The sequence below is a fragment of the Haemorhous mexicanus genome, chromosome 17 (genome assembly GCF_027477595.1).
Source record: "Haemorhous mexicanus isolate bHaeMex1 chromosome 17, bHaeMex1.pri, whole genome shotgun sequence".
In the NCBI taxonomy this organism is placed as follows: Eukaryota; Metazoa; Chordata; class Aves; order Passeriformes; family Fringillidae; genus Haemorhous; species Haemorhous mexicanus.
Genome location: NC_082357.1, coordinates 6,950,584 through 6,965,646, shown reverse-complemented (window position 1 = coordinate 6,965,646; position 15,063 = coordinate 6,950,584). Strand labels below are relative to the sequence as shown.

The 15,063-nt window shown below is 38.2% G+C and overlaps 1 protein-coding gene and 1 long non-coding RNA gene across 6 annotated transcripts in view; one reads left to right on the top strand and one right to left on the bottom strand.

The window, feature by feature from the left end:
- LOC132335384 (uncharacterized) overlaps positions 1-15,063 on the bottom strand; it is a 61,615-nt gene that overhangs the window by 14,984 nt on the left and 31,568 nt on the right. The gene's annotated exons all lie outside the window — the stretch shown is intronic.
- The window catches only part of MRTFB (myocardin related transcription factor B), a 72,697-nt gene that overhangs the window by 30,173 nt on the left and 27,461 nt on the right, over positions 1-15,063 (top strand). For all 4 annotated transcript variants that reach the window (XM_059861881.1, XM_059861879.1, XM_059861877.1 and 1 more), the window contains 5 exons: positions 11,048-11,113; positions 12,093-12,148; positions 12,680-12,755; positions 13,260-13,421; positions 13,943-14,127. In XM_059861881.1, coding sequence (XP_059717864.1) covers positions 11,107-11,113; positions 12,093-12,148; positions 12,680-12,755; positions 13,260-13,421; positions 13,943-14,127 — 486 coding nt within the window. In that variant the 5' untranslated portion in view covers positions 11,048-11,106. The remainder of the gene's footprint in view (positions 1-11,047; positions 11,114-12,092; positions 12,149-12,679; positions 12,756-13,259; positions 13,422-13,942; positions 14,128-15,063) is intronic.

The window sequence follows — 15,063 nt, the reverse complement described above, 5'->3', positions numbered from 1 at the left end:
TTTAAAATGGCAAAAAGATAGCCCATATTCAGTATTAAATTCAGTACCTGACAGGTTAGTTTAAAACCCCCATTACTCAGCTTTAAGTTTGAGCTAGAGAAAACCCTGATCTTTGTGCAGTGTACTGATACCGAAGGTGTGTTAGTGATCAGGAAGGTACTGAGAGGTTGAGTGTTGCTGCCTGTGGCAGTGGCTGAGAGCAGAACAGTTCTGCCTCCTTTGTGGCAGGAAAAGAACTGACTGGGAGACAGTGACTGAAGGGAAGGGCCAGCAGTGGCCTCTGGCTTGGGGTGGTTTTGCCTCTCAACTCAGAACAGGCCCAGTTAAAGCCCTGCTGCTGCTGCTGAGGCTCTGGGGACAGCAGCGAGAGAGAAGGAAGCCAGGAGGGTCAGAGGGGTGGGCAGTGCTGTAGGAAACAAAAGCTGTCTGGGGTAAGCTACCAAGAAATAAAGGGCAGAGAACCATGGCAAACCCAGCACGGTGGGTAGTGTAGGTGGGCTGATGAGTAACCACAGTAATTATTATCTTCAGGCCTCTTCAAGCATGTCAGTTATGGAGAAAGTGGATGACAGAATGTACATTACAGTAATGATGGTCTGTCAGAGTAGCAAAAAACCTGCAATTATGGGATACTCTGCCAGTCTAAATTCATTAATATTTTAGAGCTTATATTATTCAGTGCATACAAGAAGATGTGTTTTTCATAATCACTACCTTTGCTTCCTTTTCTGTTTTAGTACCTGTTCTCTATTTTCACTTTCCCCAGTGAATATTGCTTATTCTTTTATCTCTCCCAAGTTTGGCAATGTAACGATTAAAATAATGAACCTCTTCTTGAGAGTTTGATTGACTACAGGATCTCCTCTTCCAGCCTTTCCTCCTTCTAAAGCTTAGAAAAACAATAATTTTCTTTCTTGTGGTATATAGAATGAATTATTGAAAACACTGCAAATCTTCTTGATTTACATCTAGAGGGACTGAAAGAGAGCTTCACATTTCCAGTTCATTATGTTATGAAATATGTAGTTCAGACATTTTATAGATTTTTAAAGATTCAGTTGCAGTTGTTAGTTAATCCTATTTAAATAATACTACAGGTAACAGATTTACTTTTTTAAAAAACATAAATTGTAGGACAACTTATTTTACAGAACAGCATCTTCTAAATTAGCTTGTGCCATTCTGTCTCTCTTTTTTTTGCCCTCCTCTTTTCTCCTCCTTTCTTCTTTTTTAAAATGATGTGGCTGGTTTTGCCATGTGAATTCTCAAATGTTTCTTTCCTGGGACACAGAAATACTTAAAAATATGATATGTGAATTATAAAACTTGCAAAAATTAAAAATGTAATTATGTAGAGATCCAGTAATTCAAAAGGTGCCTTTGTTTTATAAGCTACTTTGCACAGGTTTGATAAATCTAAAAATCCTGAATAGTGCAGTGCTTATTTCAGCAATGAGTACCTTAAGAGAGCTGCAAGGTGCAATTTTTTTTTACTTAGTATTTCTTTATAAGAAAAGGGATTTTTGATGGAAGCAAAAACAATAACACTGTCTTCAGCAAATTAATATTAAGGACATTAGCAGTTTAGATTGCAAAGCTGAATTTTTTTCTTTCCTTAGGCTATTGATACACATTATAGCATCCTGTAGCATGGGAGTAAAACGTCTTAATGATCCTATTTTCTTGTAAACAGCTCAGATGCTATTGTTGCATATTGCCTTTTTGTGAAAAAAGTTCTTACTTCTATCTGTCTGATCAAAATTACCTTTTGTATGAGCAAGGAACAAAAGATATTTTCTGTCTCTGAGGTCAACCACACAGTGCTAACTAAACTAATTCAAAAATTCCTGTACCATTGACTGGACCTCCTGCAGCATCTTGTAGCACTGTCAAGTAAGCAACCAAAACATTTGGAAAATTCAAGTGAAAAGCCTTAAATGTACATACTAAGGAACATTCAGTGCCATCAAGCAGTGCATGTATTAGGACCTGGGAATATATCTGGACTGCAGATTGAAAGGTTTCCAGCAGCACTGGAGAGAGTTGAGAAAATCTTGTTTTATACCCTGAATTGTTTCAGTATAAAGATGGATGAGCTATATGACCATACAGAACTCTTGAAGACACAGTATTAAATTGGTGAAACAGATCACTCTGGTGCTTAGGTGGGATTTAAAAGGAGGCTGAATCCAAGTTTGTTTGCACCATATTTTTCATATCATAATCTGAGTTTTAAAGTTACCAGTTGCCTGCAGGCTACTCTAATTAAAAAAAAACTAGCCAGGAAGGAAATTTTATGTCCACCTTGAAACACAATTTCTTTCCGGGATTTGTTATGCATTTTAAATTTACTGGTTTGTGAGGAACTGGAGACTGGCAAGTGCTGGAAACAGGATACAGGGTGGAATGAGTGGATTTCTCAGGTGTGCACTGGAATTGTCTTTGTGCTGCCTGAGTAACAGATTGCCAGGTGTAGTCAGGAAGGATTTGTGCCCCTCATCCCTTGCAATCAAATCCATGTTGCATGAGAATTGTTTATTCAACAGACTTCCTGCTATTGCTGGCATGTTGAGTATTGATGATACTCTTGACTTCTTCTGCTCTCCTGCCCTGGCATGATAAAGATTCTGCTCTTGGTTTATTTGGGTTGGTTGGTTTTTATAAAGAAAAAGCACTAAGTTGTGTTATCTGGTGTTTAGAGGTGTTTTTATGACCCCTTATCAGTGGTAGTCCATCAGGTATGTTTCTTGAGACACAGATAATGAGAAAAATACTGGCGAAAGAAGTGTTATTCCTTTGTTAATAAAGGAAGCACTGTAAATTCTGTGTACTGATCCTGCAGGGCTGTGCTAAACTCTACCATAAACAGTCTCTTTAATGTCATGGGATAATTGTATGTCGTAAAAGTAAATCAGCACTTACTCCACAGAATTTTCTTCTTCAGTGTAGCACTTGAATTAATAATAAATATATTGTAATACCATTATAATAAACACATGCTTAACTACTTCAATAAACCAAGACTACTATGTACTAATTTGATTTTGTATGTAATCTGTATACAATTAGAAGACGATGGTGGCTAACCAAGAGCTTTTAAAAAACTTGCTACGGCCACTCTAAGATTTCTTGAAGTTTTTATAAAAGGATTAGAACTGCTGCTGCCAAGAGCCAGGGTTATTCCCATCCAGGCCTACCCTGCTTACTGCCAGCCTCTTTCTCGTGTTGGCACTGGGAGTCACACAGCCTGAAGTGAGTGGGTATTGCTGAAGAGCACTTCTTTCATGGTGCTGCCTGGCCAGAGCACAGACCTGACAGGAGGCACCTCTGCCAGTGTGAGAGCAGCAGAAGCAGCTGGGGCTGGAGGGAGGCACAGACCATTGGCTTTTCATTGGTAATTCTGTGTTAGGTCATATTGAGTTATAAAACCACACTCCGAAACCACTGTCTGCTTTGCTGCTCTGCTGGGGGATTCTTCTTTCCTGTCACATCCACACAACACGTGGGAGCATCAGCTTCTAGTGCAGGGTCCTCCCTAATGCAGCAAGTTCCCCATCCCTGTGATCAGCTGGACTCACCCACTGAGCATCTGCAGAGTCTGGAGCTGTCTGCAGCAGAGTTGACTCAGTACCATTGCTCACACCCCCGTTTGCAAGGAGGCAGCTCAGAGGCAATCCACCTTGCTCTGTTTTGAATTCATGTGTAGTCTCCTGAGGTGGAGAATCTGCTTGGGTGTGTTTTTGTTTGCTGTGCCTAGGAGTAGAATGGACAATGGAGGGGGCTTGGCTGGAAATCATCTGTCATCATTCTATGTAATACACTCCAAATTATCACAAAGGAAGTTGTAATAGATGTAGAATTTAAATTCAAGTTTCATGAGTCCCTTCACAGTACACTTTTTGGCTAATAGTAGTATTTGAGGAAATGCAGATTATTTTTTAAAAATCAGAGGTCTGCACTAAGAAGAGTAATACTTGCAGATTTAGAAAATGTTATTGTTAATATACTGAAGTTATGCAATTTTACAGAAAATGGAAATATAGGCTTTAGTTTGTTAAGATTTCTCACCCAATATTATAATGATTTTTTTCATTTTAAAGATGTAAACAGAATAATGAAAAGTATAGATTTTGCTTTTTACATATCCATGCATATATATAAACATATATATTCATCCCAGCAGACATCCCAGTAATTTGTTTGAAGGCTTGTGTATGTTCTGCCTGGTTTCTAAGCAACGTGTTCCATAGCAATAGGATACAATACAGATTGTCCTATATCCCAGTCATTTAAGCCTCTCAGCTAATGATATTGTTATAGTTCATATGTTTGTTTGAAATGTTGAGTTTACATGCAGCTCTCTTTGCCATCTAGGCTTTCATTTTCTGCTTTCAGTGGATGCTGGTTCTGCTGGAAGCACTCATCTGAGCATCAGCACTGGCTGCAGACAAAAGCTTTAAATCACAGTGGTGTCATTTGAGAGATCTGGACGTCCTGCAGGGCTTCCCTCCAGAATTCTGGAGAGATGATCTGAAATGGCCCTCAGTAGTCTCCTCTCATGTACTTTACACTTACACAGTACATTTCTAAGCTGAAATGGAAGTATGACTGAATAATTGTTTAAAATGAATATGCAAAAGAGATGCTTCAACTTTTCTTAATTATTTTGGATACAGTCTTAGCAGAAAAATCACTTACAGAAAAATGGGGAAAAGAACATTAAAATTATATAACAAGTAAGGGGTTTTTTTTAACAAAAGCAAGTTAAACTAAGTAAAATAGTTCCTTTTTAAAATTATATACTAGCATGCATGCAAGTTTTGAAGGCATTCACCCATGATTAGATGATGTTTGATACTTTTTACAAGATGAAATGGTGATAAATTATTTTTGTTTTAAAACTAAGAGTATTTAACAAGCTGTTATTACCATCCTCAGCTGATGGGGAATGAGTACCACAATTTAAAATGCAATTTATCTTAAAATTCCATACAATTTACTTAGAATCATTTCCAACAAATTAAAGGGAGCTACTTCCATGATTTTCCCTCCTCTCCTTCTTTGACATGCCATATAAATGAAGTGAACATTATATTAACAAATTTCTGACTTTGGACTGGTGGAATGTGTAATACCATGTGCAAACTACCGTATTCCATAACCTTCCTGAATTATGTACCTTGCATATCACATGCTCTTTCTTTTTCTTACTACATAAAATATACTTTCTACTATTTTTTATTTTATTTGCAGAACAAATATCTGTGGGAAAAGTAACCATTTTTAATAGATAGAGTACAGTACCTCATCATGGAGTTAAGGGAGAAATCTCAACTCAGGAGAAAGCAAAACCTATCTCTGGAAGATTAACCTAGCATAAAGTTACAGTGTTTAGAAAATACAGACTTTAGGATGTGAGCAGACGGGGTGTGGGGTGCAGGGCAGCAACGCAGTGCCCAGAGAGCACTTGGTGCTCAGGGTCTGAGGGCTGGAGCTGCTGCCCTGCGAGGCTGGGCCACAATTCCAGGGCCAAGGCGATGCTGGGATCACTCTGGAGTTCACCTGCCCCCGGTGGAATTCTCTGCTCTATGCAGTGCCACACGCTGGTGACACCCTTGCCTTAAGGGTACAGCTGCTTCAGCCCCAGGCCCAGGGGACACTTCTGTGTGTCCCCACAGTGGCCGGAGCCACTGCAGCCTCTGCTGGGAGCCTCTGCCCTCTGTGCCGCAGCCTCCAAGGGGCACTGGCTGCAGAAAAGCTGTTGGCAGCTGGCAGAAAGAAATGGAGGCTTTCAGTGTAGCAGCTTTTCATTGAAAGGAAAGGGCCGTGTTTCCAGCACTGTCTGTTTCCATGGCAGCCAGCCTAGCAGCCTGCGCTGGAGTTTCTGCCGCTCTTGGAAATTTCCAAGGGGTTATGGAGGAATGCTGGACATTACATTTTCTCATTTCCACTTGCAGTTTTAAGTGTTTAAATAGGTAATATCTGTTGGATTTTAACTTCAAGAGAATAATGAGATGATTACATACAGAACATTAAAAAAATCTCAATGTGTTGTTTTTCTTCTTCCTGCCATTTGAAAGGACTGTGTGGTGTCTGCTGGACCCTGAGTCCATGGTGAAATGTTTGTTTCAGCTGTGTAATTGGGAAATGGCAACAACTATTTGCTGTTTCATAGAACCATCTATAAAAAGATTAAAATTTGATCTTAAATTAATAGACTATGTAATGAACTATGTTAGATGTGGAATTATTAGTAGCTGGACCTGTGCACAATATGTGTTCTGTTTTTTTTCAAGGCAAGAAGCAGTGGTGAAAGCTTGTCAATCAGTGTAGATAGCATTGTTCCTGCAGGACAACTATTGATTTATTTTTGGCCTCTTTACATTCCAGTGCTTGTGATTATGTAGTACTACTTTGAGACTGCTCTTCTATAGGATACACATTACAGATTCCTAACAGGAATCACTTGCTTAGCTCTGATAAAAGCTGTTTGTTGTGGGTGATTTAATAATACACTTTATTTCACTCCTTCTGCCACTCACAGCAAGAGAGCCCAGAGCACTCTGTTCGCTGCCTTTCCAAGGTATACAGACTGTGCTGTGTCTCCTCAAGTGCCTGCTGGTGGCACTTCTCCTGCTCTCACCCCCTCAGAGCACTTCAGCGGGAGATTGAGGAGCTGCTGGTTCTGGTTATCCTCAATCTCTGCCCCTTTGGGGCACACTGTGTGTGAACCTGAGCAGGACTCCTGGTGTGAGAATGGGGCATTGGCTTTATAAAAGTTGCTGCTTTGCAGAAATACACTTCGACATAACCAAGTGCATTGGTTAACAGATGAGCTCCCCTTTCTGCACCATCATCTCCATTCCCTGGTCAGAAGTGTTGATTCCCTGGTGTGCTAACACTGGAAGGAGCTGGAAGAGTGGGAGCACCAGCCTCTGGCACTCAGCTTTTGTGCTGGGTAAACACTCTACCTCCAGTGCAGTCACAAGACTTTTGCTCACTCTGAGAGTCAGATAACCAGATGTTCTTACTGTGAGGAGGGATTATGCTTTTTTGTTTTGTCAGTAAGTATTAAATAAGCTATTCAAGCTCTAATGATCATTTTACTGACTTAAGAAGACACATGGAAATTTTGGAATCTCTCCACCTGGTGTTCAAGTATTAAAATCGTATGCTTAGTTGAAAACAAAAAAGAATATCCTCCCTTCTCCCTCGGTCAAAGCAGGAATTGGTCTGACCTCTCTGTGCATGGCTTTTATTCAGAAGCAGTTCACAGACAATTTTTAGAGTTGCAGTGGTGTGAAGAAGGATTCCTGCCAGATAATGTGAAGTGCAAAATATTTGTAGTGTCTTTTAACAACTACATTTGCTCAGTGGTGTTAACATTGCCCTTCTTTTGCACGTGTATTTTAAATAGGAGGGACAGTATTAACAACATTAATTGTGTATAAACATATGTAAATATTTGTTAATGTTGTGCCTTCATTTTGGAGATCACTTATGATTTTAGATGTTATGTAGGTAACTTCCTGATTTTGAAAGTTTAAAAGTGAAAGGTAAACTATCTGGCAGCAAGGTGAATGGATTTACTCTGATAAGAACCATCTGTAAAACACAAGGTTTGAGTAAATACCATTCCAAGGGCAACTTTGCTTTGTAGTACCTTCATCTCCTGTCTTTCGAGTTCTCCCGTCCCCACATTCCATGATGGTTTGTCTGTAAATGGTTCTTTAAAATAAAGGGGAGAGGGAAAAACAAAAGGAAAAAAAATCCAAACCCTGACCCACACTAGAACAAGAGTAAAAAATATATATGCATATACATATATATATATATATGTTGTATTTGGGTAATGCTTCAGTAGTTTTTAGATTTTTTTTTGGGTGGGTTTTTGGTGGTTTTTTTTTTTCTTTTTAGTCTGTGTCCTCTTATCTCATCCAGCTTTACTAGATTTACCACTTTGTGTGTTACTGACTGTTCTAGAAATCTCTTGCTCTATGGATTTCCATATATATGATAAGTAAAGTCTGTATTAGCTTTAATTACATTAGATTTAAACCATCCTGTGTTCTGTTCTAGATAGTTTCTCACAGAAATAAATGAGCAATTCTTTGCCATAAGTAGAATTCTCATATGGCTGATCCTTGTCTCTGAAGATAATTTCATTCTATTTTCCTTATTGAAAACGTTTGATTCAGTTTCCATGACTCCCATCCTCCTGTTTTTGAGCTGCTTCTTGTGAGTGCCCATTTCCTTCTGAGCTTTTCACAGACCTCACTCCTGTTCCCTTCCTTCATACCCACACCAGCTTCCCCTCAGTATAAAGAGGCACATCTGTCTGCACCTACAGAGACAATGAAGGGTCACTCCTGACTGTGGTGTGACCACCTGCTCTGACGCCCTGACCTGTAACCCAGGTGTGCTCTGACTATGGGAAGTTTTGCAGCTCACAGACAGGTGTTTCTGTTTCTTCCTTATAAACAGCTCAGCTTTTTACTTTGTGTCACTGTAGGGGCTGAAAGTATTTTAGATCCTCTAGATCCTTGTATCTCTTTTATAGAGATGTCAGTATTGGCTTTTTTTCTGGTGGATTTGCTTTGGAATAGCAAAACCTTTTTAGCTTTCCAACTTTAAAAAACAATATATTTAGGGGTTTTATTCAAGATTGCTTTCTATTCAAGAATTTTTTATTCTTTAATAATGCATTTGACTGCTCAATATTTAGCTTTTTAAAAAGTGTAGATATGAAACACTTTTTCAACGTTAGTTTTGGAGTTGATTGCAAAAGCAAACATCTGGTTTTCATCCAGCTTGGTTTCTGTTTAACCTCCTTGCTCTGGTCAAGTCAAAATCTTCAGTTATTATCTTATACCATCTTTCTAACTATGAGTCATCTCTTCTTTAGCATTCCCCCTGCAGTGCTTTCCTATTAGTCATGCTACAGGCTGTCCTTTCCTTATTATGTAATATATAAGTTCATGATATTTATCCAGTAAGTGAATAACTACATGTTCTATGTCTTCTATATCTCTAATTTTCTCACTGTTTCTATGACTTGTCCAGATACAGATAGGACAACTTCAAAATCTTCCCTTATTGCTTTGTAATGCCCATTGTAGAGGAACAGATGATGGTTAAGTAATGTTATGAAAGACAAAAAGGTTTGTTACATGTTTTTCTTAAAAAATGCTAAAGGTTCACACATGAGCACATAAGGTTTGTGTGCAGATACATTCTTACTGTTCTCCTCTCCCTTTTGCTCTAGTCCCACTGCCTATTCTTTTTTTACACTGTATGTTGTTTAGGATATGGCTCAGTTTTTAGTCTTTCTGTAAAGCTTAAGCCAAATATCTGACCATAATTTCATAGATACATTCCTAAACTACACAGCAGGGCTTCCCATCATTTATATTTAGAAATAATGTTCAGTTTAATATATTCAATAATAATATTCTTTCCCACTTGTGATTACTAATATTGAAAGCACATCCCTAGCAATGCTTAGGTAGTTCTAGCTGAACCAGCTCCACCTACAAAATGGGCTTTATGAGAAAGCTTAGCTTAGTGAAAAAAAAATTGTAAAAGAAAATTATAAAGTCTGAACAGATCTGCTGTGCCACAGCCCTGAAATGTTTGTATTTGAACTCTCAGTGTTTGTGTGATAGAAGAAAATAATGTCCTTGTTTTCAGGACTTGCTATTCCTGGTCTTAATGCTTTAGCCAGAGGAATATCCTTCCTGTACTGCAGAACAGGAAATAAGCTGGTTCCTTTTAAATTCTGGAAACAATGAACTTTGTCCTTAGCTTAATTTTTTAGAAATTACATTCATTTTGATGTTTTGGACAATGCATTAGCTTGTTTTGCTTCCTTGTGAAATACAATAGGAACAGCATACCCTAATCATACACCCATAATAAGCTCTCATGTCGGAATTTCAGCATGTAAATATTACATCTTTAATATACTTTGTCTCTTAACTGTCCCTTGTTCAGAAGATGAAATTACACTTTGGGGTAGTAGCTGTATGTGTCAAAGAGATAATGAAGCACTATGATAAATTGGTATAGAAAGACGGGGAAAGGAGGGGTAGAAGAAAGAAACAACTTTTTTTTCCTTGTTTTTCCCCCTGGCAACAAAAAGTCATAATCTTTAAAAGTATAAAACTTTTATGTCTACCTCTTCCCCCAGGTTTTGTGGTTTCTGGTGTAGTATTTAGTATGTCACACAGAAACACAGTTGGCTGACACACAGAAATGTGTGAGAAAAATGTTATTAAATGTAATGAAATGTAAGAAGTTACCTCTGAAGCTCTATAAGCTGTTTTTCCACATTTGACAGTACTGGATTTATTCTATTTAAATAATTATGATAACACATATCTCAGTCAAAAAACACAACATTTTCTGATGTTCAGAGAGAGACTAAGGTGTGTTCCTGATTGTAACACTTTTTTGTTGTTTTTAAGTAAGGCAGATAGATAAAATTCTGCTTCTTTTCAGTCTCTCATGTTTCAGCAAGGTTTATTTAAATGTACAATCAGTCTTTATATTAAAAAAAAACCGTGAGAAGAAACAATCAGCGAGACACACACAGAGCTTTTCTTCTAAAATGCTCTGCACAGTTCATTTCTATTTCAGCACAGTGAAGTCATGTAAGATTGGCTTAGGACATGCACTAAGGCTCTGTAATCATAATGGCCTCCAGCTTATAGTTTGAACTCTTTTTACCTCACTGTTTTCTCGATGTAAGCTCATCACTCCTCATGAGGCCTGACTGATAGGAAAAGTGGATGCAGGTGGGAAATGGAGTCCTGGCATCAGATGAGATTGAGAAGCAGCAAACTCCAGTGAAAGTGGGGATGGAAGTAATCCCTGGGAACTGTTAACAGCAGATGTTCCTAGGATGGCTCTTGGGGGGTTACTGTCAGGTCTGAATACCCGGCAGCAAGTATTTGTAAGGTTGCAGTACTTGGTATCACTGGAATGGGGGTTTTGCACTCTAAGAGGAGACTCTGCTCACACAGGAATCAATGTTTTCTTTTGTCAGTACTTCAGCTGAGGCTGCAACAGAGACGGACACGAGAACAGCTGGTGGACCAGGGCATCATGCCACGTAAGACTTACACCTAGTAATTTGTATTTCTGTAGTGTCCATTATGAATTGAATATATAAAATGATGAAGATAAGCATTTCTGTGAGGTCATTAAAAATAACTTTAGCATTTGAAAAGACTTGTGGGATCCTTTTGATAACCTGAGTGAGCATGTAGTGAATTCACTGTGCTTCAGTGAATTCATGTGCATCATGTTTCAGTTAAAATAGCCATTGTGGCAAAAATGAAAGGACTTGTAGACATAGTCTGAGTCTGCTTTTATTTTCTCTATTTAAATAATTTTGACTAATTTACTAAATAAACTGAATTACTTAAATTAGTTGACAATAATAATAAAACCAGCAGTTTTTAAAGAGCAGAATGACATAGGTTGCCAAACAAATGGGGGGGGAAAGAAAACATGAAGGATCTCTAAGTGGGGTAGCACTGAGATGGAGCACTCTATAATTTATGTTATTGCTAGGTGAACAGTGGTTTTTTTACTCTTCTTGGTTATTTAAAAGCTAGACATCATTCTGTTTTCTAAGATGAACATTTAAGGCCTCTACATTTTTCTATATCATTTTTAAATCAACACATAGTTCTTAAGGGAGGGTCCATAACAGCCAGTATGAGGTATGAACAGCCAGAAAATTCAGTGGAATAAATTAAATTAAATTGCCATTTTGGCATTCTAAACCTTACCTCACAAAATTTCCACTGTGGGACAGTTTTGATAAGTAAACAAACATCTTCGTAGATAGCAAAAAAGTTAACCATTACATGGTAATAATCTGTTAAAATCAAATATTCCAGGTATTCTATATAGGAGTATTGCTCATCTTTGCTAAATATAGGTGGATACAACCAGCACAAATCAAATGCAATCCTGCAAACACAACTCTGAGGTGGTGTTAAACACTTACACACACATTCTGGTTAGCATATTTCTTTCGAAAATGACTTCCTGTCTGTTTAACTCTTACTCTCCCTTCACAGCTTTGAAAAGTCCAGCTGCATTCCATGAGCAGATAAAGAGCCTGGAGCGAGCCAGGGTAAACCACTTTGTGTAAACTTGTGATGAACATCTGGAAATGGAGAGTCAGTTTTTTGTGATACTCAATTCCCTGAGTACATGAAAAAATTCTTACCATTACAGTAATAATGTGTGCTTTTATTTTGGGAGAATTTGTTAAAATATCAAATCTGAGAGGAACTTCTCTGAGCCTTCACAGATCAGTGGGGATTAAACTTATGGGGGGTTAAAACATAGGAGGGGTTGGATACTTGGGGAAATTATGCTTGTGCAGTTTTTCTATGACAAATCTATACTATTGTGATTATGTGGTGGTGTGGGATCAAATCCAGAAACATTCCCATCTTGTTTGGGGAAGTTGGAAGTCCATAAGCCCTGCTTAACTGCTAGGAAAACAGAACAAAGCCCTGTACTGCCTGTGTTCTGACAGTGCTGCCCACCCATCTGAATTAAACTGCAACTATTCATTGATTGGACATGGGTAATTTGTCAAACTGCTTCGAGTTTTTAAGTGAACAGTAGCTAATGGTGTTTCCTCCTTTCTTTTAAGACTGAAAATTTCTTGAAGCACAAGATCCGGAGCAGGCCGGACCGCTCGGAGCTGGTCAGAATGCACATCCTGGAAGGTACGTGCCAGCTCTGGTCACAGCTGCTCCCAGCAGGGCCTTGCTCATGCCCTCAGTTGTCTCCCTGAATGACACTTGGATGGGAATTATTTCTAAAGGTTTATCTGCTCTATTTCTCTACTTCTGGAGTGTCTGTGTAGTCTGTATTCTAAATCTGTATATTAAGAGGTACATCTATGGCAGTGAAGGTATTCTCAGCAGTGTATTTATTTGTTTACTATTGCATATTGTTCTTGATCTATAATGGTAATTATAGCATGAGGTCTGTACATGGAGTGTTTCTATTGCTTCAGTTTCTACTCATGGCCTAAAATGACCTGACAGCCTTGTGCTCTCCCCTGGCCCTAAAGAACCTTTAATAAATGTGTCTGTTATCCTGTTATCTGTTACACTTGGCTGCTTTTGATACAAGTGGAATGGTTATTGCAAAGACAAGACAATGTTGTTTGTCATGAAATTGGGGAACAATTGGAACAGAATATTTGAATCAATATATCCTTTTAGAGACCTTTGCAGAGCCCTCACTACAGGCCACTCAGATGAAACTGAAGAGAGCTCGGTTGGCAGATGATCTGAATGAGAAGATTGCTCAGAGACCTGGCCCTATGGAACTGGTAGAAAAAAATATTCTTCCTGTATGCTCCAGCGTTAAAGAAGCCATTATAGGCAAGTAGAAGTCCCACAGCTTCTGTTTGTGATCTACCTGGCATTGTGGAAAAGAAATAATTTAACTCTTGAGGGTAAAGTTCACTAGAAGATAGTATATGCTAAGTTTATTACTACTTACACTTTCAGCTTCTGAGACCTAACCTTTGTTATCATTTAAATAAAGTAATCCTATTTTTACATGAAACTTTGAAAATACATTTTTTAAAATAAAAATCATTACAAAGTAATCAAACGTCTGTAGCCATTCCTCAGCCTGTCGTAGGTGCACTCCACATCTGTTGAACATACCTTTTAATCTCTTACTAAAACCGCTTCTGCTCCACACTTGGTTTTATTGATTCCTTGAATGTGATTTAATATGGCTCTCATATTAAAAACACAGTAAATACTTAGGTATCATATGTTTAGACTGCTGAGAACTGATCATTTTTCAGCAATTAGCTGATTCTGCTATGAATGTCTAAATTCAGTTTGTGCAATTGAAAAAAACATTGTTTCTTTCTATGTAAACATTTTAGCAGTTGGACAAGAGAATTACCCTCAAGCTTTGGATGATTTTTCATTTGATGAAGACAGCAGTGATGCTTTATCACCAGATCAGCCAGCCAGCCAAGAATCCCAGGGTTCAGCAGCTTCCCCTGGTGAGCCAAAAACAAGTGACTCGCCCTCACCAATAACCCCAAATGCTGCTACTTCCACACAGGTACAGTTTTTAAATGTTAAGATCTTCACAGTATGGTTTTTGGTCTGGCACTGTAGAGATGGGGCATGGTTTCAAACTGAATGAATACATCTGCTGCTACAAAGGGGTATCTGGGAGTCTCTTTTCTGGTTGGGAGTGTATAGAGTAGAACCCTGGCTTAGCTGGTGGCAGTGATGAAATTCCCATAGGCTGCAGTGAAGCCATAAATTCCCTGAAATTCAATATGACCCATACAGGATCTGCAGCTTTTCCAGAAGTTGTTTAAAAGGTCATGGGCATGGTTTACTCCAGCTGTTATTGATTACTTAATGTCTGTCTTCCTGCTGGGCAAGGTCTTGAACTCATTTAGAATTAAACTTAGCTGAAACAACAACAGTTGATGTCAGTTCAGTTACCGTCAGAAAAGTCCATAAAATGTTTCCCACATAATTTAAATATTCTTTCCTATATTTTTTTAAATATTGCCTAAGGAATTTACTATTTAAGAAATCAAAATAACAGTTATGTTGATTTTTCTGAGGTTTTTAGTATTTTCTCAAGGTACTTAAAAAGAAAGTAACTGTGTCATGGCAGATAAAATGTTATCTTTATAGCAGAGCATTTAAATGTGTGAGGCTTTAGAGAACTGTGGATTTGCTCCTTACTGCAGAAAGTAATGTAAAAGTCAACTGTTAAATAAGTAAAAAAGAGATAGCTCTTGTTAATGCTTCAAAGACTATATTGTCTTTATGACCATGGACACTTGACAGCTGAGTGGTTCAGGATCTGGTGTTACTCTCCTTGGTTTTCTTATAACCATGGGAGATGGAAAAAGTATTGTGAAGTTCATATGCAGAAACAATGCTGGACACAATGTACAGCACATCCATTTTATTTCATTGTTCCCTAACATACAGATTAAGATATGAGTTGGGTTTCACATTGAGAGAAATAATT